General features: G+C 38.2%; 1 protein-coding gene across 1 annotated transcript in view; it reads left to right on the top strand.

Moving 5' to 3' along the window:
* DNAH10 (dynein axonemal heavy chain 10) overlaps positions 1–24,357 on the top strand; it is a 48,101-nt gene that overhangs the window by 938 nt on the left and 22,806 nt on the right. Inside the window, exons 3-41 of the mRNA XM_082066182.1 lie at positions 158–388; positions 947–1,137; positions 1,609–1,807; positions 2,240–2,434; positions 3,044–3,214; positions 3,954–4,130; positions 4,477–4,647; positions 5,276–5,445; positions 6,116–6,267; positions 6,667–6,831; positions 7,499–7,706; positions 8,042–8,198; positions 9,141–9,617; positions 10,063–10,221; positions 10,532–10,648; positions 10,721–10,823; positions 11,054–11,232; positions 11,907–12,118; positions 12,432–12,588; positions 13,015–13,248; positions 13,346–13,468; positions 14,141–14,374; positions 14,899–15,122; positions 15,621–15,890; positions 15,985–16,168; positions 16,460–16,594; positions 17,008–17,160; positions 17,645–17,833; positions 17,942–18,088; positions 18,943–19,134; positions 19,304–19,422; positions 19,591–19,749; positions 20,052–20,187; positions 20,316–20,438; positions 20,956–21,090; positions 21,403–21,619; positions 22,099–22,218; positions 23,149–23,294; positions 23,704–23,856. Of these exons, the coding sequence (XP_081922308.1) occupies positions 158–388; positions 947–1,137; positions 1,609–1,807; positions 2,240–2,434; positions 3,044–3,214; positions 3,954–4,130; positions 4,477–4,647; positions 5,276–5,445; positions 6,116–6,267; positions 6,667–6,831; positions 7,499–7,706; positions 8,042–8,198; positions 9,141–9,617; positions 10,063–10,221; positions 10,532–10,648; positions 10,721–10,823; positions 11,054–11,232; positions 11,907–12,118; positions 12,432–12,588; positions 13,015–13,248; positions 13,346–13,468; positions 14,141–14,374; positions 14,899–15,122; positions 15,621–15,890; positions 15,985–16,168; positions 16,460–16,594; positions 17,008–17,160; positions 17,645–17,833; positions 17,942–18,088; positions 18,943–19,134; positions 19,304–19,422; positions 19,591–19,749; positions 20,052–20,187; positions 20,316–20,438; positions 20,956–21,090; positions 21,403–21,619; positions 22,099–22,218; positions 23,149–23,294; positions 23,704–23,856 (6,984 nt within the window). The remainder of the gene's footprint in view (positions 1–157; positions 389–946; positions 1,138–1,608; positions 1,808–2,239; positions 2,435–3,043; positions 3,215–3,953; positions 4,131–4,476; positions 4,648–5,275; positions 5,446–6,115; positions 6,268–6,666; positions 6,832–7,498; positions 7,707–8,041; positions 8,199–9,140; positions 9,618–10,062; positions 10,222–10,531; positions 10,649–10,720; positions 10,824–11,053; positions 11,233–11,906; positions 12,119–12,431; positions 12,589–13,014; positions 13,249–13,345; positions 13,469–14,140; positions 14,375–14,898; positions 15,123–15,620; positions 15,891–15,984; positions 16,169–16,459; positions 16,595–17,007; positions 17,161–17,644; positions 17,834–17,941; positions 18,089–18,942; positions 19,135–19,303; positions 19,423–19,590; positions 19,750–20,051; positions 20,188–20,315; positions 20,439–20,955; positions 21,091–21,402; positions 21,620–22,098; positions 22,219–23,148; positions 23,295–23,703; positions 23,857–24,357) is intronic.

Raw genomic sequence — 24,357 nt, 5'->3', positions numbered from 1 at the left:
CTGGGGTGCAGCATAGGCTTGGTTAGTAATAACTATGGAAAACTAAGGCACTTTTGTTTTCTGTAGTCTTCTAAAGATCGCCATGAAATACTAAAAGCTGCAGTGATTTTTAGAAAACATATGACTGTTTTTTTATTTTATTCCACATTATTTGTAGGGTAATGGTCCACTTGCAGAAATTGATCTCTGGCGTGAAAGAAATTATGCTTTAAGTGCTCTTGCTGAACAGACAAAGCTTCCAGATGTGCAAAAAGTCTTGGAAATACTACAGGAAGCTGAATCTGACTATATTGGAGATTTACAGATGGTCTTGAGTGATCTCAGAAAACATCATGTGGAAGCTCTAGATAACACTATGTTTCTTTCGACTCTTGAACGCCATTTGAAAGTACGTATCCTTAAGAGAACTTTGTGAAGTGTGAACTGTAGTTACCTAAGTTTAGTTTTGCTGTTGATATAATCACCTGTTTTTTATTTTTTCCTTTTTATTAGTGATAAAGATATACTCTAGCTTTTTCTATTTAATTTAAGAAAAGGCTTGCTTATTTTGTTTGAGCTACAGTTGTTCTAATATTTGAAAGCAGAAACCCAGAGCTCTGAATGGCTTGGTTTGTAAATCACAGCCTTGGGAGAATTTGATAGCGTAGCTGAATTGGGGAAAACAAAGGTTTCTCTAGTCCCGTTTTTGAGGTAGCTTCTATCACTGATTACAGCTGATGTCTCAATTTTTAAGTTTTATTGAAGATCATCCAAACATCCAAATAAGGAGTCGAGCCAAAACCAGTCTTGGGGCATCTTTTACAGAAGAGAGAATATTAATGAGACAGAGCCTAATAATGTCACAGACTTAACTTCATGTATCTATAGAATAAATATTAGTTTCTTGAATAGGTATCCGTATATTGCCATGTCATCTTATTCACAGTATTTATAATACCTTTAACAGAGTTTAACATATGGCACTGAGCTGCATGTTGTCTTGGATACAATTCCTCCCCTGATGAGTGCCCTGAGGATGATATGGATTATCTCTCGGCATTACAACAAGGATGAACGGATGGTACCCCTCATGGAACGGATTGCATGGCAAATTGCAGCAAGAGTGAGCAAAGCTGTGGATTTACGCACGCTGTTTAAGTAAGTACTGGATTCTTCTTTAGCTAGGCTTTATTTAGTAAAAGCTTTGCTTGTTTTACAGGACATACAGTAGATAACACTTGCATCAAATAGGTTTCTGCATTTTTCACTGTCTGAAGTTGTATTAGAAGGTAAATTAAAAGCCAATTTATTTTGTAATTTGCATCAATTACTGAATCAGCCCTGAAGAAAGAGGTGCTTGTCCTGTGTTGTTTTGAAAGGGCATAAATCAATAAACTCAATAGAATTATAGTGGTAAAAATGTAGCATAAATATAATCAAAATCAGTCCTGAAATAATATCTCCTTTCAAAATCAGTCACATTGAAAATTAAGACCTCACAGTTATAAGTTTTGCCCAGATCTTTTACAATTAGAAGCTGCTAAACCAGGGTATATTAATTTGAGATATAATTTTCTATCTATAGTCTTTCTATTGATAGTATCTTAACTGTTTTGATTTGATTAATAGAGAAGATAGAGCTGCTGCAAAAGCGAAAGTAGTAGATGCCAAAACTACTCTCGAAGAATGGAGGAAATGTTATTTTGCTGTTCGTGCCCAAATTGAAGCATCGGGAAGAGAGCAACACTGGGAATTTGACCGAAAACGTTTATTTGAAAAAACAGATTATATGACTTCAGTCTGTCAAGATCTGTATGATATTTTGCAGGTAGTAATATAGACAATAACTAAAGGCATTGTGTGATCAGTGTATCAGTTGCAGAATAACATATGAATGGAGAGATGCTATGTTTAGGCTAATTTAAGTCAGGGTAATTAGAAATATTAGTCTGTCAATGGTCAGATATTGTAGACTGTGTATATAAAAACTGTGTATGTGAAAAGTAGAATAAAAAGGAGTAATAACTGAGTATTATCTGTTTTAACAGCTGAAGTGTTGGGCCTGTAGAGTGTTGTTTTTTCCATAAAGCTTTTTAATATCTTGTATAAAAATACACAAAATATAAATCACAGGACGAGCTGATCATTCTCTGAGCTGTTTTTATTTTTTAAAGGAAATAATATCAGAAAGATGTGTTAAATGGCAGAAAAGAACCACATTAAAAATAAAGCTTTCTGTTGTGTTCCTCTGAATTAACAGGTCATTGAAGAGTTTTACAATCTATTCGGTTCAGAACTGACAGCGATCACAGGGGATCCAATGCGTATTAATGATCTAACGAGAGCAGTAAATGGACTAGTTAGTCCCATGGAACAACTGACTTTTGACCCTTTTAACATCGAAAGTGCTCGTGACTGGAAATCAGTTATGGAAGTATTTAAAGAAGAAGTTTCAGTAAGTACCTCATACTGTGATCCCACCCCCCCATTAACTTCCTGTATACAAATTACTTCTAGAATATCAACATTTTCATTTAAAGAAAATCTAAGTTTGCAAAGTAAACAAAATAACATATGAATAAATATGTAAATGAAAATGTGAAAATGGTTTTCTGTTTCCAAGTTGGTTTGTTTATAGTTTCACTTTATCTTGAAAGTGGTGAAGGACACATTTTGTTCATTGGCAGAATTGCTACAGCATGAACAGATGCTACGTATGACCTCCCTGATTCGTGTGCTGACATGATTCAATCATGTCCTACAAAGCAGTAAAACTTCCTTTTCTGGCTTCAGTCCTTCACCCCTCAGCTAAGAACACCCACAAGGTCCAGATTATTAAAATGTTTTTTGTGGTTTATATAGCTGCCCAGCAGACACATTAATGCACATTGATTTCTTGCAGCATACTGGAAAGCCATCAGCTTGTTAGTAATTTATAAGGCAAAGAATAGTAAAAATATACTTGAACACTATTACAAAAAAGTGTTTTAATTTTGCCTTCCTTTCTTGGTTTTGCAAGATGAATCTCTAATGGTTGGATTTCTTGGCTTTTTCCTTTGCTTAGGTTATTGAAGAAGAGACCAAAACTCTTATTGATGAATCTTTTAAGACCCCTCGATCAGCAGAAGCTGCATTTGACATGCTGTTAAACTTCAGACACATCCGCTCTCGTGAAGCCATTAATAAGCAGATAACAATGAAGTTCAATGATATTTTGGACCAATACTGTAAAGAGGTATTTAATTCAAGGATTTCTTATGTAGTATGTGAAGCTCTTTACCTAGTGAAAATCATGAATTTGTTTATATGTCTAAACACCTGTGTAGTGTCATTGATTATCTGAAAGATTGACAAGTTTTAGAAAATAACCATAATAATTGCTCTCAGTTTTTTGGACCCTATTGGAGAAATAGTACATTCCATTTGCTGGAATGGGTGTGCATATCTATATAGTGTGGCACTGTAAGGGAACTGAAAGGTGTTTTCATGTACTCGGAATGTCACAAGGCTTGTGGCTATTCCTTTACCATGTGAACAGCAGCTCAACAGGCATCCTTCCTGAGAAAATACATCTTTCACAAATACAGCTTTCTTATGATGGACAAGTTCATGGTATGACCAAAAGGCACCAGGGATCAAAGTGAAAGCAGAAATAATTTCTGACACGTTGAAGCCTGTATGTTGGAAAGACTTTCATGTCAGCATTTTTCTTGATATTTCAAAGAACATTGACTTTGACAATAAAATGTAATCTGACAGGAAATACTGCCACAATAGCAGTTCCACAGGTTACAGAAAGGAAGATATTCTCTGTAATGCAATTAATACAAACAAGAGATGCATGAAAAACTAAAAAAAGTTTTTATCCTGCTGCTGGAATTAGCTTCAGAGCCTGTGCTGTGTACCAGGTTAGATACTGACCAGGGACAAGCAAGTGGAGAAATGATTCTTTGCAATATTTTATTCTCTTCTAGGTTGAAAGTGTCAAGCAAATCTTTGTTCAGAACCGCAAGGATCCACCTTTGTACAAGAATCATCCTCCAGTGGCTGGAGCAATATACTGGTCCCGATCCCTTTTCTATCGGATCAAACGCACTATTGTTCGATTTCAAGAAGCAGAGGAGTTGCTTGCTAGTGAACGTGGAAAGGAAGTATGTTAGTTCTTTTGATATTTAATGAAAGAATAAATTCTTCATACCCTTCTTCTCAAGATGTGAAAGTGCCCTTATGTGAGGGCAAGAATGTCTTTGCACACAGCAAGCGACGTTAGATGTGAAAACCTGATTGGGACCTTCCCACTGCTTTTCAGAGAGACAGTGACGGAATCAATGACAGAATTCAAGAGCCTAAATTCTCCATCACCTGCCCTAATTATAGGGCATTACTTACCGTCTCATCTAATACAAATTAGAAACCATATTAAGACACTGTTAAGACAGGTTAGTTGAACATTTCTCATAGTCTTTAAAATTAATTATACAGAATTTTCCTGTCTAGGTGAAACAAATATATCTTCAAGTGGCGAAGAGGATGAAAGAGTATGAAGATGAAAAATACAATCAGTGGAGGGATGGGACAGAACAGATACTCCCAACGTTATTGAAAAGTACTCTACTAACTGTCACTGGTGGGGCTGCAACCCGTGTTAATCCAGAGACTCCTGAGCAGGTGAGATATAGGAAGGTAACATACCAGACTTCTCCGTGAGGAAGAACTGAAACCTGACGGTCAGTGAGATTTTTCCAGGACTAATATTTTAAACACAGTTTTTGAAAGGAAAATCTCAAAAATTCGAAGCTCAGAATTGTTTGTGGTCCTTCATAAGATGTAGTTGCTGAATGACCTGGCAAATGGATGAATGTTCTTTCTCTGTGTTGTCTTATGTGCTGTACTTCCTGTAATTTTGGGGGGTTTGGTGCAACATCTTGGGACATTACAACAAAATTTGGGACTGAAGTTAGGTAGAAGTAGGTTCCCAGCACAGATCATACAGAGTCCTTTTCTGACTAAAATTTTGTCTATGAGCTTCCCCTGGGATTTGTGTTTTAACTAGTTGCAGCAGCGTGTAAACAGAGGTGATTTGGTTAGTTTCTTGTAATCAGCTTTCACTGGAGAGGTAGTTGTGTGTAATTTCTGAAACTAGAATGCTGAGGTTGCTCTTGCATTTTAAAGGCATTTCCACAAGCTCTGAACATCAGCTGTTCTGACTTTTACCTGCTGCCTTATCATGTCTCCAAAAGCTAAATTTTTTAACAGCTCGGTGTTCCTCTTCTTTATGCTCTTTCTTGTGTTGCAGAACTCTGTAACGGGAGAGCCTGTCACCACAAAGAAAAGTGTCCACTTCATGGTGAATTTTTCTCCTATGTTCCACGAGATTATCATTGAAACAAAGTACATGGAAAAACTAGGGTTTCCAGTCCCAGAAAAAGCAAGATATATGGCATTACAGGAAGATAAATATCGTAGGTAAGGCTGTAACAGGATATCTGCTCACATACAGACTTATGGCAGTGTTTCCAGTGCTTCACTCCAAACCAGAATGAGGTGGGTGCCCTGGTGACAGAAGATACAGAGAAGGCAGAGTTACTGAATGCCTTCTTTGTCTCTGTCTACTCTGCCAGAGGCTGTCCTGAGGAGCCCTGCACCGCTGAGGCCCCAGAGGAAGGCAGGACAATGGAGGAGTTTGCCTGGGTTGATGAGGACTGGGTTAGGGAGCAGTTAGGCAATCTGGACATCCATAAATCCATGGGTCTGGATGGGATGCACCCGCAGGGAGCTGGCTGAGGTCATTGCTGGACCGCTCTCCATCATCTTTGCCAAGTCTTGGGAAACAGGAGAGGTGCCTGAGGACTGGAGGAAAGCAAATGTCACTCCAGTCTTCAAAAAGGGCAAGAAGGAGGATCCAGGTAACTCTAGACAGGTCAGCCTCACCTCCATCGCTGGGAAACTGAGGGAACGACTTCTCCTTGGTGCCATCTCCAGGCATATCAGGGATAAGAGGGTCATTAGGGGCAGTCCTGCTCCGGCAGGGGGATTAGACTGGATGATTTTCAAGGTCCCTTCCAATCCCTAACATTCTGTGATTTGAGAAAATAATGATTTTATGTATTGTTGTTGTGTTTCTTATACTTCTTAGGTATACAAATGGATTGAAAAAAATGCTGGATCACTATCACAAATTAATGGGAACACTGAATGAAGCAGAAACCCAACTTCTTGATGACCATATTCAAAACCTCTGGAAAATATTCAAATCAGGGCACAGTAGACTCAACTGGAAGTCCGTAGGTAATGGAGACATTATTTTAAATGGTCTTAGATGCTGATTTTCAGTTTAAAAATATCTTCAATTCTGCACTATATTTTTTTCATCATATGACAGCAATGTATCCCTAAATAGTACATCCTATTGCTACAGAGTCAGAATAGTGGGTTAGACAGACTCTGATCCAGTAGAGTATTTCTTCTGTTTTTATTATATGTAAAACACTAAATGGAAATGGATAGAGACCCTTAGATAACAGCTGTAAGGGAGCTAGATGAAGGATTAGGTGGAAAATCATCTAATCTGTCTTTCTGCAGAGCATCAGTTCATTCTCAGAGATAAAACACATCTGGTTGTGGTAATTTTGATGCATTGGTGAAATATTTGTTAAAAGAAAAAAAATGGTTATGATTTATTTCAAGGTATTGCTGACTTTATTGTCCAATGTACACAAGCCATCAAGAAGTTTGAGTCACTTGTTCATCAGATTCGTCATAATTCTGGAGACATAAGCAACAAACTTCTGTCCATAGAATCAACAAACCTCTTTAAGTTTCCGCTTCCAAAAAATGGTGATGAACTTCCTAGTAAGTCTTTACATTTTCATTTCCAAACTCTGTGATGTTTTATTTTGCCCTGTCTGCAACCCTTGATCAACCTATGATCAACCCTTTCAATTGTTACCAGAACTAGTTACCGTAGTATTTCACAGTGTAACAGAGGAAGCACAAGCAGAGCTCCAGTACCCTAAAGCTGATGCTATCAATGAGAGAAACACAAAGATGAGTATACAAATAGATCATTTGACTTGTGTCTGCCTTGCTTTTGCTCACTTTCCCCGTAGTTTGCCCTTGATTTCCTCGTGCGCAGCAGTGTAGCCTTAGAGCTGCCATCTGCATGGAGGGGCAGGTCCCTTCTGGGCCATCTGAACCGAACTGGATTCCTCAGAGGGAAATTGCAGTGAGGTGATTGTCTCCCACATCTCACTTGAGTGAGTGGGTGATGGACCATGTCTTTCAATGCTTTGTAAGCCTTAAAGAGGTTACTTTCACATCTAATGGTTCCTATTAAGTAATTGAATCCATATAAAATCAGAGGGGTGAAATATTAATAAATTAAGCATTAGTAAGTGAAGACATTTTTTATCAGTATACAAGATCAATTTCATGTTCACAAAGCCCAGCTAATTAGTCCAGTATGCAAGTCTGGTAGGTCTTTTGCAGTTAATAATGCTATTTTTTTTATCTCTTGCAGAAGCAAAAGAATTTTTTGAGTATTTAAAGTGTGAGAGAGCAAAAGATGTGGCAAACATGGTTCGAAAGTATACTGCCATTCCACAATTGCTAATAAAAGTAGAAGGACGAGTTGCCAATACAAACAGTGGCAAGTCTCCAAAATTAGCTTCCTATTATGCATACTGGGAAAATAGGATTTATCAGGTGTTGACACAGTTAATTGTGAAGTAAGTCAATTGTTTGCTTTAATGGATTTTCAGTCATTTGCCTTCGTGTTTTTCTGGATCTGTTGATCAGCATGCTTATTGATATTCTTTTTGAACACCTCAGTGATTTTCAGTTTAAGACAGATTTGTATTTGTATTGTTTTTTTGCATTAAATCAGTATTAGTGGGACAATTTTGCTCTGATACACATCAGTGAAGTTGGTGGTAACTGACTTCAGGCAGGTTTGCTTACATATCTAAGCACATACCTGATAATTGCATTAGCTCTTGAGCATTTCTATGGGCGGCAGCACCTAATTATTATGATCTTTTATGTGATTTTTTTTCTTTTCCAGGAATTTGCAGGCTTTTAATGCAGCTGTTCTTGCAAATGTGCCATTGTTCCAAGTAGAAGCTATTTTATCTGCTCCTGAGTTAATCTTGCAACCTAATGCCAGTGAGATTGACAAAATGACTGCACAGTGTATCCGAGACTGTGTTGAGGTCACTAAGGTGATTTTGGATAAAGATTTACTTGTTACCATTATGTCTGGGCAAGCATAAATGTCAAATGGAAGATTCATATTGCTTTATCTTGAAATCAAAATATCCAATACATTGTTCTAATTTTACAAACTGATGACAAAAGAAAAAGATTGCCATAAAGCTTCATGCAGTTTTTACTTGGGCAAAATTATTTGTTACTTTTCAGCAGTTCTGCCAGTGCAAGGACATGATTTGGTTCTGTAAATCAACATACATCAGAAGGACATACGTTTGAGATCACACTGCAGGTGTTGCTTTCTGATGTATGAATAAGCTGGTGGAATAAGGAATGCAAGTAGCCTTGTCTATATTATGGCTCTCCTCAAAAAGCAGCAGAAAAACTCTTCAGAAAATACTGGGAGAAGGGCATCTAGGATGCATCTAGGCCAGCGGGTTTGCAGCAGATGAAATATGTAGTTTGCTGCCAAAGGTTTAGCAATATGTCCCTGCATAAATATGTTCACATTGAACTGCTTTCCAGAAAAGAAGCCAGATCTTGTGGCTGTGTTCCCACCCTGTGCTGATGGAGAAATGATTCCAGATGTCACCTGAAATGAACAAATTTAGATTAAGTGTGTTTCCTATGCTCAGATTTGCTGGTTTGCTCTACTGCTGCATCCAGCCTGTTTCATCTAATACCTGTTTCTCTGTGTCATGCTATATTGTTGCTCAGTGAATTTTAAAAGCAGACTGAATAATGCATGGAGAGGTTTTGTTAGGACGAAATCATCTCTTCTCTCAAGTTTATGGGAAAATATAATCTCTTTTCTTGCTGTCAGAAAAAAAAAAAAAAAAGATTGGAGAAATTATTCACATCACCTACAGAGTCTCCTAAATAATGATGAATGATTTGACTAAAATGTCTCTTTACAAAGTAACAGCTTTTTAACCCTGTCTTGAAAACTCTAGCGTTTTGTACGATGGATGAATGGTACGTGTATTGAATGCCCTCCTCAACGTGTCATGGAAGATGAAGTTATCACTTTCAGCTTTTACAACGACATCTCCCAGAACCCTCAAATCATTGAACAGGCCGTTCTCATCACTCAGAACGTCCACAAACTCCTGGCTTCTCTCACCAAGTATTTGAACCAATGGAAGAGGTACCACCTACTGTGGAAATTAGACAAAGACGCAGTCATGGAGAAGTTAGCTGCGGAAAAGCCTGCTTGTATCACTTTTGATGAGGAGTTACAGTTCTATATAAAGGTAGCTCAAGAAGTTACTCAACAGCCCTTAATTAAAGATGAGCAATGTGTCAGGCTTCAGCTGGCTCCTTTAGCCTGCACACTGCAGGCGAGTGCTAGAGGCTGGGTGACTGCACTTGGAAAGTTGCTTAATCAGTCTGCAAGAGAAGAACTCTTCAGGCTTCAGGAGGAGATTCAGGTAGGCTTTTTGAGCTCCTGTTGTAGGATGCAGCTGGCACTGAGTGATGATCTGAACCACTCTTCAAATTGGTTGAAACTATCTGGTGTATTCTGGTGTGTCATGTTAGGAAGCGAGCGGTTCTTCTCTGTGAAGCAGGAGAGAGTAGTAATGTGAAAACCCAGGACATTCTCACTCCTCTACTGGTGAAAGGTTCACACTGATAATTCTGAAGTTCCCTTTAAATTGCTGCTTAAAACTTCTGTTTTGTTGTAGCAAAAGCATCATTTCTGTACTGCAGTTTACTTTTTGTTGATTTTGTTTGTGCATGTGTGTTATCTTTATCACATAGACTAAAAATGAATATGCATGTTATTTACTTGTGTTTTGTGTTTGACTAATACTTATAATTTGGTCTAATTGCTTGGTCATTGTTGCTTCTGGAAATTATTTTTACTTTTTACAGAGCTTGTCACAGATTCTTAAGAGACCTCCAAATTCCCTGGACGATCTGAGAATTGTCCTTGGCACAATTGAGGAGATCAGAGCCATGTCCTTCAAGGTGGAAATGAAATATTTAGATATCTGGGAGAGATACCGAACTCTTGCAATGTACAATCTTCCAGTAAGTGCATGCCTTGTCTCGTAAAACATTTCAGATTCGGGTTAGGAGCACAAATACCTCACGTGTGAATGAGTAAACGTTTTCCTTTTAAGACATTTTGTGGAATCACAGTATTGTTGAGGTTAGAAGCGATGTCTGGTGCTTGTCTAATCCAAACCTCTGTCTTGAAATGGTATTTCCACTTTAGAGTGGACATATTGCATCTGTTTAAATCTGATTCACATCACTTCAATGCTGGTTTTGTGTTTTGCAAATCTAAAATGTGAGCATATATACCTTTCTTTCTTGTGAGAGGTGTAACTTGTTTTAGGTGGCTAAAGAAGAGCAAGAGATGGCTGACAAGATTAAGGAAAAATGGGAGACTCTCTTCTTGGAAGCGTTCGAAGTTGATCACAGCCTTGGAGGCATGAAAAGCAAATTCATAAAGGTAATATTTGTAATTAATACTGAAAAAAATTAGAAATTGAAAGGAAAATAACTTAAACATTGTTTTCTTTAGATTACAAAGCAACAAATTGAGGACTACAGCAAAGAGATAGAAGATTTCTTCCAGAAATTCATGTCTGAGGGTCCTGGTGCTGTTGGGGAAGATCTTGATAAAGGTAAATCGATTAATGTGTGCAAAGTGGCGTCTTAAAAATCAGACAAGTCTTCAAATTTCATGTAAAACAAGAAAATTGTGCTTTCCTTATTAACATACAAGCTGATCAACCAGGAACGTGACATTTTTTGTACTGTAACTTCTACAGACTATATGCAAATGCTGTCTTATTTATTCCCTGTGATCTGTGGGATCATTTATCTAGAAAAATCCATCCCTCTTCTTTCCCAGGGCTGGAGCTCATGTCCATTTTTGAAAAAGAAGTGGAAAAACTGGAAAAAACTCACCAGGAACTGGGCAGTACTGAGAAACTTTTTGACTTGCCAGCTACCCTGTACCCTGACTTCATAAAAGCACAGAATGATATGAAAGCTCTAAAGCAGATCTATGAAATTTATGAATTACAAAAAGTAAGTATTAGCCTGCGTGTACACAGACACACGTGTTCATGTGCAGACACACAGAAAAGGTGCGGGAGAGAAGAGGAGGCTGCATTTTTCTCTGGTTACTATCAACTCTTGTTCTAAGACTTTGCATAAAATAAGCTGTGACCTGTAATTGGTTATCACCATGAAGTGATTTTAATGGTGTGAGTACAGGACTAGCAATGCCTCCACTGTGGACCCAACACATGCTCTTACCAAACAGGAGCAGACGTCCCTTCCCCCTAACAATTATTGGGCATCATTTTACTGAACAAGTCTGCTGATCATTTCAGTGGAACTGCTGTTGGTTATAGCATGTGTACAGGTGTCAATGAGTATCTCAGGCTTTAACTGATCTTAACTATTTGTAATAGATTTTATTTTTCCAAAATTAAATTGCCCTTTAAATTATGCTCTTAAGGATGCTTTTCCTGTTCTCTGTATTTCCTTTAGATTATTTCTTATACAGCTGGTTGTGTTTGGCTATGAATCTGTCTTGGACATGAGCTTGTCTCTTCCTCTGTTTGTAAAACAATACAATTACATCAGCGTCCTGGCTGCAGTCTCTAGTTCCTACTGTACTGGAAAGATACTTTTTTCGGTGAGAAGTAAAAGGAAATATGATTTTTTTTTTTTCCTTCTGATGACCGTGTTCCCAGGCAGCTAAAAAGGAATGGTCTCAGACACTCTGGATAAACCTCAATGTCCAGGTTCTTCAGGATGGAATTGAAGGATTTCTTAAAGCCCTTCGAAAGCTGCCCAAACAAGTACGCAGTATGCCAGTAGCCTTTCACCTGGAAGCAAAAATGAAGGCGTTTCGAGATTCCATTCCTTTGTTGCTTGATTTGAAAAATGAAGCTTTAAGAGAAAGGTTTGCTTGGATTTATTTAAATCCATTTCTATACTATATAGGAAGATGTTGTTTGTTTTGTTAGAACTTTTAATTTCAGTTACTGGGGTCATGCCGTGTCCTACAGCTTGGAATTTCACTCTCTGCTTAATGAATTTGTGTAATAGCATGCAAGGTGACTCTGATGACCAGGATGCTTTATGTACCCACTGGTTCTTGTTTAAACAGTAGAGTCCTAAACATGGTTTCATTATTATATATTAAATTAGAGTTGTTTGCATTTTTACTGTGTCGTGGGGGTTAGTATGATTGTTGCTGTATCAATTTAAAACAGGCATTGGCAAGAACTTATGGAGAGAACAGGAACAAGATTTGAAATGACAACAGAAACTTTCACTTTGGAGAATATGTTTGCTATGGAACTTCACAAACACTCGGATGTTATCAGTGAAATAGTTGGAAATGCTGTTAAGGAAATCAACATTGAGAAGGTAATGTAAAAAACCATAATAAAACTAAAAAGGCACAGATGATGACAGTCTGTTTTAGATGAGATTTTCACACTGGCGTGACAGCAAGTTCAGCCATCTCCAGCAGCTGCCATGATGTGACTGATGGCAACCAAGAGCAGTAGCTCTGTTATTGAGCTATAACATGGCACAGAATCGTGTCTTGGCTTTGTTAGCAGGCTGTTTGATTTCTGTTGTTACAATAAGCAGGTTTAGCCTATGAAAAGGGATCCAAAGAAGGATCCATTCAGTTGCTATCATGATGTTTTGAAACAGACCCTTCATATAATCCAGAGTGAGGAAATCTGTGCAAAAATTTTGCTGAATTAATGTTTCATTTTTATGCTAAGATTATAGTTCTCTAGTTTTCGAAATCTAAAACGTGCACCTTTCTATGCTCACATGCAGAGTGTGAAGGAAATAACAGAAACATGGGAACAGCTGAAATTCACTGTACAAACGTACTTCAAAGGCACTGTGCAGCGAGGCTTTATTCTGGGATCTGTAGATGAAATTTTAGACACCCTTGATGACAACAACGTCAATCTTCAGAGTATTTTGGGCAGTCGATTTGTGGGTCCTTTCCGTTCAACTGTTTACCGCTGGGAAAAAACTCTGTCGTTGATTGGTGAAGTAATTGAGGTAGGTGGGAAAGTGCTGGACTAAATAATGTTTATTATTTATAGTCAGGGTTTTCAAATGTATTTTTATTTCTTTGGTGGCAACATTTGTGTCTTAGATCTGGATGGTGGTTCAGAGAAAATGGATGTATCTGGAGAGCATCTTTATTGGTGGAGATATCAGAACACAGCTTCCAGAGGAAGCCAAAGTATTTGACGGCATAGACAGGATGTTTAAAGAGGCAAGTAACTGACTTGACTTGTGATCAGCATAATTATTTACTGCATTTTTCTTCCGGTTTGATAGTCAGCTGTAGTCTTCTGTGTCATTTGTAACACTTAAGAATGGAATGTTACAGTGAATTGAATATGAGCTTGGGGAACCCAGGAATTTGGTGTTTTGCTTCACATCTGTTATATTCAGACATCCTGATTTAGCGAAGCTGGGCAGAAGCGTGATCCTTTGCTGGCAGTACTGGGCAGGCAGATCCCCTTTTCTTTCTTTGGGTACATCTTCTTACCTTTACCATGACAATAAGAAGCTTAGATGTGTTTCTATAGGTTGAGGACCTACATCCATGCTAAAAAGGCTTTGCTGGTATAATGCTCTGTTCCCGTACCGAACACACGCTCCCACTATGAATCTGGCTTACTTTTCTTTTTTCCATCTGCAAAACTGAGATAGGACTGTGATTCTGAAATGCTGTGTTTATCCTTCACTTGAAGTACCACTGTATATAGGAGCAGTCAGGTATGTGCTTATGCACTGCAGCAATAGGAAACCGTATTTAAAACTCTAATTCACTTCTCTAAGAACCTGTACTGCTTGTGCTACTTATCTACTTTGTCACTAATTAAATATAATTTAGTATTACTGTTCAGTATTTTCTAAACTTTCTCTTCTCCCTGTGTAGATAATGGATGAAACTATAAAAGACCCAACAATAAAAAAGTGCTGTGAAGCCCCAAATCGTCTATCAGACTTCCGTCATATAAATGATGTGCTGGAGAAATGTCAGAAAAGCTTGAATGATTATTTGGATTCCAAGCGAAATGCTTTCCCAAGATTTTTCTTTATATCTGATGAGGAGTTGCTTAGTATTCTTGGCAGCACTAACCCCCTTTGTGTCCAGGAACACATGATAAAGGTACAATGTCTGGCTTTCCACAGTGCCTGGTGCTTTCAGGCTCTTTAAAAAGTTTAACAGGCTATACTGTACATGCTGTTAAGGGTGCGCTAATACGTATTGCATACAAAGAGCATCCTGGTCGCATATTGAAGGAGCTTCTGAATAACCAAATCAAACCTGATCAATAGTCTCTCCTGGTTCTCATCCTTTCCAGTAGCAGTTATGGTAGAGGAACTTTGGTAGAGGAACATTCAAGATACACCAGAATGATCATTCATTAAAGAGCCTTCCTGTAGCTCCTGATAGATCTTTATTTTCTGGAAAAAAATCAATGTAATTTGGGTCAGATGATCTGCTTGTTTACTCTGCAGTTGGGCTGCAGAGCTATATCAGCATTTGTATCTGATTACTTGGAGTCAGATCCATTTCAATTTAGAGTCCATGGAAATTTTCTTTCAAGATTAAATGAGGGCTAGATACATTTATGGCTTTGAAGCTTTGTTTCTAAAAGGCCAGTGAATTTCTCTGTTGGTGCATTTCAGATGTATGATAACGTAGCCTCCCTAAGGTTTGAGGATGGTGAAAATGATGAGAAAATCGCAACAGCCATGATTTCAGCTGAGGGGGAGGTGATGGAGTTCCGGCAGGCTGTAGCTGCAAGAGGCAGAGTGGAGAGCTGGATGACAGCAGTGCTGGAAGAAATGAGACGAACAAACAGACTCCTTACTAAGGAAGCTATTTTCCGATACTGTGAAGACAGAAGCAGGTGAAACAATCAGTGTCCAGGATAACAAATACCTTACATGTTATTATGAGCCTGTAGCAATATAGAAAAATGAAGACTTAATTTTTTAATTTTTACACAATTATGTGGAGGGATAGGAATACATGCATATGCAGTATTTTAACTGAACAGAAAATATTGTGTTATCTATTGTATTTAATTTCTTAAGTCTGGAGTTCTTATTTTTAGTGTTGTGAGCACAGCATGTTTATCTCACTATGAATTCTACTTGGCAATCTTTACACATGGAATAGGCAGCTTTTCCGTCAGAGTATTTCCTAGGCTTTTGAAATCCTACAGTACACCTTGATAGAATTCTGTACGTCTCTGTAAAGTTTGGCTCATGTTGTAGTTGTTGCAGTAACAAGAGGAACTTTTTTTTCTTTCCTTTTTATTTTTCCCTGTCCTGATTACTTAGCATAAACAGTTACTTAGGATAAACAGTAACTCGGACTCCCTCCCTATATATATTTTCTATAGGGTTGATTGGATGTTACTCTACCAAGGCATGATGGTGCTGGCTGCTAATCAGGTGTGGTGGACTTGGGAAGTAGAGGATGTCTTTCGGAAAGTAAAGAAGGGAGAAAAACAGGCAATGAAACTTTATGCTAAAAAAATGCATAAGCAAATCGATGAACTGGTTACCCGCATTACAACTCCTTTGAGCAAAAACGACAGGAAAAAATACAACACTGTTCTCATTATTGATGTTCATGCCAGAGACATTGTTGATATATTCGTAAGAGACAGGTAAACACTCCCCCGCAACCTATTGAGAAAAAAACAAATGCATAAATTGTATTTCCATCCTTTTACCTCATGTGAGCAAGTCTCTCTCGTGTAGCATCCTGCACGCTCAGGAGTTCGAATGGGAAAGCCAGCTGCGTTTTTACTGGGACCGAGAGCCAGACGAGATGAATGTGCGGCAGTGCACAGGCACGTTTTCATATGGTTATGAATATATGGGTTTGAACGGACGTCTTGTGATCACCCCACTTACAGATCGTATTTATCTTACACTCACACAGGTATGTGTTCAAGGAGATGTTTACTAACAAGCCCTTCTAAAATACACTTCTAGCAATCACGTAATTGTTTTATTGCCACTTCCTGTTATCTCCTAGATGCCAATGTGAATGCTAATGTGTTTGAAATCACTTGTGATATTCTTCTAACCTGATTGCCTCAAAGATAACACCAAATGCATTCACAGATAAAATTTAAGGCTTTTTGTACCCAAGAGTTCAATTGTCAATTTGCTACCAACCTAATATAAATGTAATCCCAGCTTTGCTTTGCTTTGTGATCTGTCTCCAAAGGCTTTATCAATGTTTTTGGGAGGAGCTCCAGCAGGGCCAGCAGGTACAGGGAAAACAGAAACCACCAAGGATCTGGCCAAAGCGCTGGGCTTGCTGTGCGTAGTGACAAACTGTGGAGAAGGCATGGATTTCAAAGTAAGGGTTAAAGATCTGTGTTCTCTGATAAAGTGCCAGTTATTGCTCTTTTTCAGTGCCCAGGATAAGGACGTATTCTGAATTTCTGCATAAGTACCTCCCTTAGAGATACCATGTTGATTGATAATGAAATGTAGTAAAAAAATGTCTATTTTTAGTAAATTCCTGAAGGAATTCCAGGTGCTTTCAAGCAGGGGAGTGATGAGTAGATGATATGTCTGTTCTTCACAGACAACCTGTGCTTGGCAAGTAATTACTGCAAGACCTTATGACAGATTGCTAGCTCCTGCATATATATATATATATACAGAAGTTTTACCCAGTCATTCAGAGTTTTAGCATACTCCAAAGTTTGTTGGCACTTAATGTTTTATATATTCATTGCTGAGAAGTTTTTTTGTTGCTCTTGTTAGGCAATTGGTAAAATTTTCTCTGGCCTCGCCCAGTGTGGAGCATGGGGATGCTTTGATGAATTCAATCGTATCGATGCCTCTGTGCTTTCCGTCATTTCTTCTCAGATTCAGTGTATTCGAAATGCTTTAATGAATCACTTGAAAAAGTTTCAGGTAAACATTAAAAGAAGAGTAATTGTGATCTTGTTTTTGAGGCTAAGATTCAGGGTTAGACCCCGTCATTAGATCAAAGGGCTGCTGCTTCTCTAATTAATTTGTGCTGAATATTTCAAATTCCAGAGTATATACTCTTAGTTTCAGAGATGTTAAATCCTTCATGATTTCCTAATCCTTTGCTAGGTTCTTCCTTTGTGAAGCAGGATAAAAGTAAGCTAAATAAGATAATAGTAAATAAATGGGATGGTAGTATAGTGGTAATGAGGGAGAGTAACTTGATGTGGATTGAGAACTGTGAAATGTCTTGATGTTTATAGCCAAGATACAAACAGTGGGGTGAATGTATCTGAATGAGGATCTAAAGCAACGTGTTCTAACATGTCCTAAGTCAGTGTCCCAGTATTTCTGTTTTTTGCTTTGAGCAAATAGTACTGTTTCAATTCCAAATACACATTGTTCTAACATCCTCTTATGCCTTTAGTTTGAAGGACAAGAAATTAGCCTTGATAGCCGTATGGGCATTTTTATTACAATGAATCCTGGTTATGCTGGCCGGACTGAGCTCCCTGAGTCTGTAAAAGCTTTGTTCAGGCCTGTGGTTGTTATTGTACCAGACCTTCAGCAAATCTGTGAAATCATGCTCTTTTCTGAAGGATTCCTTACGGCAAAGGTAAGAAAATTTTCTTGCTACCCATATCCATGTACACACCCCTGTATGCATGACCAGTGTTCGGTTGTGACTTACACATTTGCGGTTCTCTACCTTAATCTCAAACAGATGCTTGCCAAAAAGATGACAGTGCTATACAGGCTGGCAAGGGAACAGCTTTCTAAACAACATCATTATGATTTTGGACTGCGGGCCCTTAAGTCAGTGTTGGTGATGGCTGGAGAACTGAAAAGAGGGTCAGCAGACCTCAATGAGGTACATTTGTTGCTTAGTTACGCTGGGCAGATCATCTTTTTCATTAGCAAGAGGATGTATTTACACATCTGCTGTAGTTGGTTTGGGTTGGTCTTATTATTTCGCTTTGTTCTTACTGAGTTTCATCATGTCCTCTGCCAGCAAGTTACCATCAGAACTCTTGTCAAAGTAGGGAAATCTGTAGAAAATGAGGTATTTTACTTCTTAAGTCCAGGATGCAAATAGCCAGATTAATGTCTCTAAATGAATACAAAAGCTGGTTTTTTGAACGGTGAGTGCTCCGGTCACGCCACCATTAATTATGTAGCTCAAGTAGTACAGTAAACTTATAAATAGAAGTTTCTCAATACTGCATTGCTTTTTATGGCTTTCTTTTACACCTATTCTTTATTCCTGTATGTACGGTTGTGATACCCAGTTGCCTAGGGAAATTCTTATTCAAATTTCTTCTTAAAAACTTGGAGACAGCTGAAGGCGACTCCTATAACGTTATGTACAGATGCACATTACAGGTTGACAGGAAGTTGGAGTCTAAACAGTGCTCTCAAGGGGACTGGAGAACTCGGATATATTCATAAAACCATTGGTTATTTTAACATCAAATCAGGGAAGCTGTAGTGTGGGCCACTCCAGCCATTTGGCATTTAGGTAATGTGGTAGAAAAACGCAGTGTATCATTCTTAGCTATTGGTCTGCTTAATTCTTAGAAAATAACCTTTGTTTCCACTAGTAACTGATGCCAAGAAAACATTCTCAAAGCTGTACTGAAGTAATCAGTGATGTTTGAAGTTACTGCATATGAGATAATTGGTTGGCTCTTTTGGTAAAGATTGATTCTGCTATGTTTTGTCTAGGAAGTTGTATTGATGAGAGCTCTACGGGATATGAATCTTCCTAAATTTGTGTTTGAAGATGTACCTCTCTTCCTTGGCTTAATCTCCGACCTATTTCCTGGCCTGGACTGCCCTCGGGTCCGCTACCCTGACTTTAATGATGCTGTAGAACAAGTGCTGGAAGAAGAGGGTTATATTATTTTACCAGTCCAGGTATAAAATATGTTAATTGCTTTAGTTTTTGTTGTAAACATTAGGCTGGATATGCATTGCTGCACTCTGGAGTGGCTCCAGGAAAGCTTAGCTGATAAAGACCAGCAGCTGATCTTGTCCATAGATGAATTATGGACAACAGTCTATTGAATCAATATTTATTTTTCAGGTGGATAAAGTAGTTCAGATGTATGAGACAATGTTAACTCGTCACACTACAATGGTGGTTGGACCAACTGGAGGTGGCAAGTCAGTTGTCATTAATGCTTTGTGCCGCGCCCAAAACAAGTGCGTATGGAATTTGATACATGGAAATCAGGTTGTAAAACGGCATAGGCTGCATTATTTAGCCCTGTGTAGTCACGACAGGATCCATAGCTGACCATAATATTTTCTCGGGTTAACATGAGATGATATTGTGTCATTTTAATATTGTTTTTCTTGCCATTTCTTTAGGTTGGGATTACTGACAAAGCTTTACACACTGAACCCTAAAGCTATGAGTGTGATTGAGCTTTATGGGATCCTTGACCCTACCACACGAGACTGGACAGATGGAGTCCTGTCAAACATTTTTCGGGAGATCAACAGGCCTACTGACAGGAAAGAGCGAAGGTAGACAGCTAGAAATAGCTAGAAATCATTGTGATGGTTTTTACATATGTTTCTTTTCCTTTTTTTTTTTTTTTAAACATTTGATACTGCGCTAAATAAATATAAAGTGTCTAGAGGTCTTTCTGTTTCCTGTGAGTTTCTAGCCTCAGTGAGGTAGATGGAAACTACACAAGTATAAAAAATGAATGGGAGACTTCGAAACACCTGGACTGACATTGACACCATTAATGGCATATTTGAATTCTGAAATATGTTAGTAAAATCAGCAATTAGCCAGTGCCCTTTGGCTCCTGTATCCACAGGTACATTCTTTTTGATGGAGATGTGGATGCTCTCTGGGTTGAAAACATGAATTCTGTCATGGATGACAACAAGTTATTGACCCTGGCAAATGGGGAACGGATTAGACTTCAGTCGCACTGTGCTTTGTTGTTTGAGGTAAGTGATGGCTGTACCACTTAATACATGGGAAGAGTTAGATACAATGGGTCTACAAAGCCTGAAAAGCAGTTACTGTGGCTGTTCTTTGTTTAAATGTATGATTATCTTGTATTATTATTTTATAGGTTGGTGACTTACAGTATGCGTCTCCTGCCACGGTATCCCGCTGTGGAATGGTCTTTGTAGATCCTAAAAATCTGAAATATAAGCCCTTCTGGCAGAAGTGGGTCCAAGGAAGAGGAAATGAGGTGGGAATTTCTGCGCTTGTTCAGAGAGTATCTGTATTAAATACTGAACTGTAGACAGCTGTAAAAAGTCAACTTTGTAACGGCAATTTGATTTTCAGATAAGTCTAATCACTAGGCCTCCAGCAGAGGGCTAAAGAGAGTTCCCCGCTTTTCTGACTACAGATTGTTTCTGAGAAGTGAAGAACCAGGAAATCACTTTACCTGATCTCCAGAGAGTTAACAGCAGAGTTACTTAGGTCCTTGTTTGTTACATTTAAATAAAAATCTCAAGTCCACAGGGAGTTCAGTAAGACAACTTGGCTGCTAGCGTCTGATGAGTGCAGATCATCACCTGCTGAAAACCCAGTCCATGCAACGGTGTCACATTTCTTCATGTGACTGTACCCTGTCTTGGGTAGAAAGGATTCCTGCAAGTACAATCACACTTGGCCCGCCAGATATTGATGGGAAGCTCTGCTGTCAAAAATTGTCTTTCCACGGTTCTGTGCACTGAATTATTGTCCCTTTTGGTCCTCAGCAAGAGAGAAAAGAATTGGATCGTCTCTTTCAAAAATATGTGCCCTACCTTATTGATATGATTGTAGAGGGAATTGTGGACGGCATACATACAGGAAGGCTGAAGACCATTGTTCCTCAAACAGATTTAAATATGGTAAGGAGTAGAGAATAAGGGTTGAAAATGTTTATGTAAAAAGAGAAATGGAATGATGGAGTGAGTAAAAACCTCCCAAAGAAAGCACAGAACTAAAGTCTGTTCTGAAATGTCAGTTTGTTAGTGATGAGCACCAAGAGATAAAAGAAATAGTTCCTAACAATGTTCTTCTACTGTCATTAATTACGTGTATCAGTAGATAGACCTGTAAGAGCAAAAGATCAGCAAACACTCAAACAGCTGAAAACATGTTAAGAATTTTCATGCATCTAAATGGCAATTCTGTTTACAGTTTTGTCTTTTTTGCAACAGGTGGTGCAGTTGACTGCAATGCTGGAAGCTACAGTTGTGGCACAATTTGATGATCCTGAAGTTCTGGAGTGTTTTTTCTTGGAAGCTTTGTATTCCTCCTTAGGTGCTGCCCTTCTTGATGCTGGGAGAATTAAATTTGATGAACATGTTAAACGTATTTCCTGCATGTCTACTGTTACCGATGAGAACGTCATGGCTAAGCCAGGGGAGCTGCCAGGTAAGATTTTGTAACAATTTAGTCTGAATCCCATTGATTATATTAGAAAAGTGTTAGTTTCCATGAAGGCAGAACATCATTCTTCCTTCCAGCTAGCTATCCTGGCTGCAAAATATGGTCTTTGAAGGACTATCACTGAAAATCCTGTAGAGGTACTGATGCTAAATGACTCTCAGCTGCTGTTCTGTCCTCACAGAACAGTACTTTTCTATGCCAAGCAAAGAGATAAATAGTGAAAACAAAAATAAAACATAAAATGAAAGCCAGTTGAAATGTGCTTAGAAAGTGATAATATGATCCAAGTGCTGGATGAGGAGAATTTTGGTTGATGTCTTACTGGGTTAAATGACAAGTAAACGGAACACAGTGTTGCCCAGCTTGGTCCAGAATCTTACCCTTCATTTTCATCTCAATCAAATTATTTTCTTATGAAATATTTCAGTGTGCTAGAAAACCTCCAGTTGTTTAATGACTTGCAGGTCAGCTGCCAACTTTGTATGACTTTCACTTTGATGAAGTTCAAAAGAAGTGGGTACCTTGGATGAAACTTGTTCCTGAATATATTCATAACCATGAAGTGAAATTTTTTGACATTCTAGGTGAGTGTAAGATAAAATACAGTGATGATATGCCTTTAATTTATAATGTGCCATCAGTGAGTGCATGGCACTTAACGTGAGACATCCTTTTTCTGTACTGAAGGTCATCTATTCAGGTTCAGTTTCTCATGATGGCAGAAATAAATTTCTTTAATGTTCTCATCACAGTAGTTTAGCAGAAATAGACTTGGTATTTACAGCACTGTGCAATAAAAAAATGAGGAAAGGATGAAAAGCTTGTTTCAGCTAATAAGGCTTATTGGGAGATAACAATGCTTTTTACAAGCCAGAAGAGCAGAAGATTCCCACTCTGCTCTACCAGAAACTCTGGGAAGAATGTCAGCTCCATGGTTCAGGTACTCGGTAGATAAAAATTACATTCTTAAGGCCATTATTGGTTGTTACTTCAAGCACTGCATAATGGTGATAGATGCTTTCCACAGTTAAGGGCGAATTAAGGCAGGTTACTTTATAGTAATACTTCAGCAAGCACAGGTTAACATCACGGACAAGAGATAATTGTGTGATGTCTTAAGTTGCTCTTAATGGCAGGCTATTCACACAGAAAAAAAATCACCTCTGTAGAGTTCTGGGAAAATGCTTATGATCCAAATAAATCCTGATTATATCCTTGAGATAGGGATTAAATGGAGCTTAACCAGTCCATGACCCTCCTATATGGAAGATAATTTATTTTTTAATATATCTATAGGAGGAAAGATCCCAATGATAAAAGCTTGAACGAGATGGTTCCGCATTTAAAATTTTCTTTCAGCATTGTTAGTGAGTTGATATTTCAGATAATGTCTTTTTGCAAGTACATGTTAATACCTTGAGAGTCTGATCCAGCACTATTCTATAAATATAAATCCCCCAGCTGTACTACTGCATTTTAATTTAACCTGCTATCATATTCATGATCTTTTGCAGTGCCTACAGTGGATACAACACGCACTACTTGGTTACTAGAACAGATGGTAAAAATAAAATGCCCAGTTGTTCTTGTAGGTGAATCTGGTACATCTAAAACAGCAACTACACAAAACTTCCTGAAGAATCTGGACAAAGACTTTAATGTATGTATGAGGCACTTTGCCTTGATTGTAAAGCTGCATTTTCATTCTTTGTCCTTGTGTTACATTTGCATTGTGAAGCCCGAGTCTGTGGGTAGCAATGTTGATTTCAATAATGTAACTGCAAGCTCCAGACCCAAAGTGTGTGAATGATTTGAGAATCCTTCAGGATCAAAGATGTTTTTTTCTGTTCTACCTTATACAGTTTAAATTTTATAAAGTAAATATATATTATCAAAGTGCTAAGAATGGATTTACTCTTCCATGTCACCTGTAATTCAAGTGAATAAATGGACAAGAGAAGTGTTTCCTTTATGTCTGACAGTCTAATATAAAGAATATTTTTTTAATGCTCTAGTTTAAAAAAAGAAGAGGTAAAAATCAATTCTTATCCATTTCCTCCCCTTTGCAGATGCTGCTAGTAATTAACTTCTCTTCTCGTACATCATCTATGGACATTCAGAGAAACCTAGAGACAAATGTAGAGAAACGAACTAAAGACACTTTTGGCCCTCCTGTCGGAAAACGTCTTGTAGTTTTCATGGATGATATGAATATGCCAAAGGTGAGCTGCCAATCCTTTACAAGGTAGTACAGAAACACTTGGGATGGCACCGATGTGGTCCCTTCATACACTGATCCAGTGAATCACAGGTCAAGGAGATTCTTGGTAAGGGCATAACTGGATTTCTGCTTAGGACCTTCAGAAGAGTTGGACTTGGGTGCAGTAGGGGGTGTTTCTGTTTGTTACAATATTTATCCTATACATAAGAGAGATGCTGTTGTAGTGTTTCTTTATGCATTAAAATCATGTTTCTGTGGCCTGATACTGGGTGCAGGTTGGGTATTGTAGAAACCATCCCTTTCTCTTTACAAATGGGGAAGAAGAGTATCTGTACATTTAGTTTATCTTGGAGAAGAGACACTTTTCCCATAGGAGACGTTGGAATGAATGTTCACAGTCAGTACTAGAGCTTTACAAAGTTTCACTTAATCCTTGTAATGTTCTCCTGAGCATGGAGCAGAATGTTTCCACATTTATAGCAGTAATTGGCGTTCTGATGTA

This window comes from Streptopelia decaocto (assembly GCF_964273445.1).
Source record: "Streptopelia decaocto genome assembly, chromosome: 15".
Taxonomy (NCBI): domain Eukaryota; kingdom Metazoa; phylum Chordata; class Aves; order Columbiformes; family Columbidae; genus Streptopelia; species Streptopelia decaocto.
This window is presented reverse-complemented; position numbering and strand designations above follow the sequence as displayed.